A 2,185-nucleotide genomic window follows, 5' to 3' on the forward strand; every position below is an offset into this window, starting at 1 on the left:
TTTCTCGCTACAACATCCATACTTGACGTGGGAAGGCACCGATATCCGTCCGATGGCCGACGAGGTAGCAGGGGCCTCCCCGCGGGACCAGGAATGCGACGAGCTCAAGGCGGAAATCGACGAGCTCAGGAAGGCGCTCGCGGCGAACGCCGTGGAGCTCGCCGAGGCGCGCGAGGCCCGGGGGTGGGCTGCGGAGCGCGCCGCGCCGCTTCCCAAGCCCAAGGGCGGCGTTTCGCTGGGGAAAGTCGACGCCTGCGAGATGGAGCTGGACATGCGCATGGTCCAGGTCCTCGTCGACCAAGCCTTGGCCGCGTCCGATCAGCTCGAAGACGCCTACGTGGAACGTGGCCGCGCCGGCGGGCTGTTCCTTCGCGATCACGCCGCTCGCTTCCTCGCGGTCGTCCGCCGGAAGCTCGACGAAGTGCAGCGCAAGCTCGACCAGGTGCGCTCGCTGCCGAGCGAGGTGCACGCGGCGCACGAGTTCGCGAAGCTGGCCCACGCCATCATGGCGGAGCTCGTCCACCACAATCGCGTCAACCTCCCTTGGATCAAAAAACGCGTCGCCGCGTCGGAAGAGGCGGCGAAGGTGCAGCTCTCGACGACGGCCATCTACGACCTTTGGAAGATCGCGAAGTCGTTCGCCGCGCGCGTCGACTGGGTTCCGAACCAGGAGGATCTCGTCTACGACCCGACGAACGGCGGCAAAAAGAAGACGCGCAAGGAAGCTGGGCTGGCCAAGAAGGCCAAGAAGCGGGCGAAGAAGAAGGAGGCCTAGGCGGCGGAGCGCGAGCCGGACGGCGGCTAGCCCTCGCCCGGCGGCGAGAAGCGCTAGGGGGTCTAGCGGAAAGTAAGTGCCTACCTGCCCTCCATCCCCGGTGTCCCTGGCCCCGGCCGCGCGACCTGCGCGCGCGCCGAGGACACGTCGTCGTACCCAGCCGCCCCGACGTCGGCGTAGAGCGCCGAGAGTGCGTCCACGTCGTCGCCGTCGACGCCAGTCGCGAAGACGGAGTACGCGCCGCTCGCGAGCGTCGAAATCGTGCGCTCCGGGAAGGAGTCGACCCCGTCGTACTCGTACCAGCCGGCCATCTCGTCGGTCTCGGACGCCGGCGACACGTTTAGGTCACCGTCGACGTGGATCACGAAGATCGACGCCGTCGGCGCGCTCGGCGAAGGACCGAGCCCCGTCGTTCTCGTACCGCGCGGCCTCGGTGTCGTCGGAGGACGCCGCGAGCGGGTCCGGTCGACGGCGAGCGCGAGGAACGTCCGGGCGCCGTTTTCCGAGGCCGCGACGTCGCTCTCCGTGACGGACTTCGACCGGTGGGTGCGTCGTCGTCCAGTTCACGTCGCGCCGCGGCCGAGCCCCTTCCGCGGACGCGTGGCCGCGGAACAGGCCGCGCGCGCGCCGTCGACGACGTCCGCGACGTTTTAGCACTTCTTCGCGTCGACGACGTCGATGACCTCGTCGTAGTTCGCCATCGTCGCGTCTGGGCGCGCCGCGTCCGATCGGCCCGGCCGCCGCGGGCGCCGCGCCGCCTCGCCGAACGCGTCCGCGCTCGTGGCGACGCCCTTGAAGGAGCAGAGGTGGACGTAGCCGTGCGAGAGGTCGGCGGCGCGCACGTCGTGGTACGTGGCGCGCGGCGCGGCGACGTAGCGCAAGCGCCGCAACCCGTGGCAGCCGCTCGCAGCCGAACCTTGGCCAGAGCATCGCCTCGGCCGCGCCGCTGCCGCCGAGCCGTCGCGACGCGCGCGGCGGTCGGCGGCGGCGGCGCGCGCGCGCATGTCCAGCAGGCGCCGCGCAGCGCGCGCCGCTAGCGCGCGCGCGTGCGCGTGTCGGCGCCTCTCGAGATGGACTCGCTGCCGGCGCGCGTGAGCACCATGACGCGGCGCGACTAGCGCGCGGCGCTAGCGTCCGGCGCCCGGCGCGAGCAGCGATCGAGCGTTCGAGACGCTCGACGGCCCCGCCGCGCGACGCTACGGACCGCTGCGCGGGTGTCCTCTTGCAGCGGCGCGTCGCCCGTCGGCGTCGAGCGCCGCCTCTGGAGACCAGGTAGCACCATAGTCGAGCCGCTCAGTTCGACGTTTTGCGCTTTCCGCCGGCGCCGGCGGCGGGCCGCCGACGGCGTCGCGCGCGACGCGTCGTCGTCCGGCCTGTCGGTCGTCGCACGACGCCGTCTCCCACACGGNT

General features: G+C 71.7%; 1 protein-coding gene across 1 annotated transcript; it reads left to right on the forward strand.

Annotated features, from left to right (window-relative positions):
• Window positions 1-52: 52 nt before the first annotated feature.
• Window positions 53-775, forward strand: AURANDRAFT_69224 (hypothetical protein; the record flags this gene model as incomplete). The annotated part of the gene is made up of 1 exon (XM_009044982.1): window positions 53-775. The coding sequence occupies one exon, from the start codon at window positions 53-55 to the stop codon at window positions 773-775; it is 723 nt and encodes a 240-aa protein (XP_009043230.1).
• Window positions 776-2,185: the final 1,410 nt, after the last annotated feature.

Source organism: Aureococcus anophagefferens, assembly GCF_000186865.1.
Source record: "Aureococcus anophagefferens unplaced genomic scaffold AURANscaffold_1157, whole genome shotgun sequence".
NCBI lineage: Eukaryota > Pelagophyceae > Pelagomonadales > Pelagomonadaceae > Aureococcus > Aureococcus anophagefferens.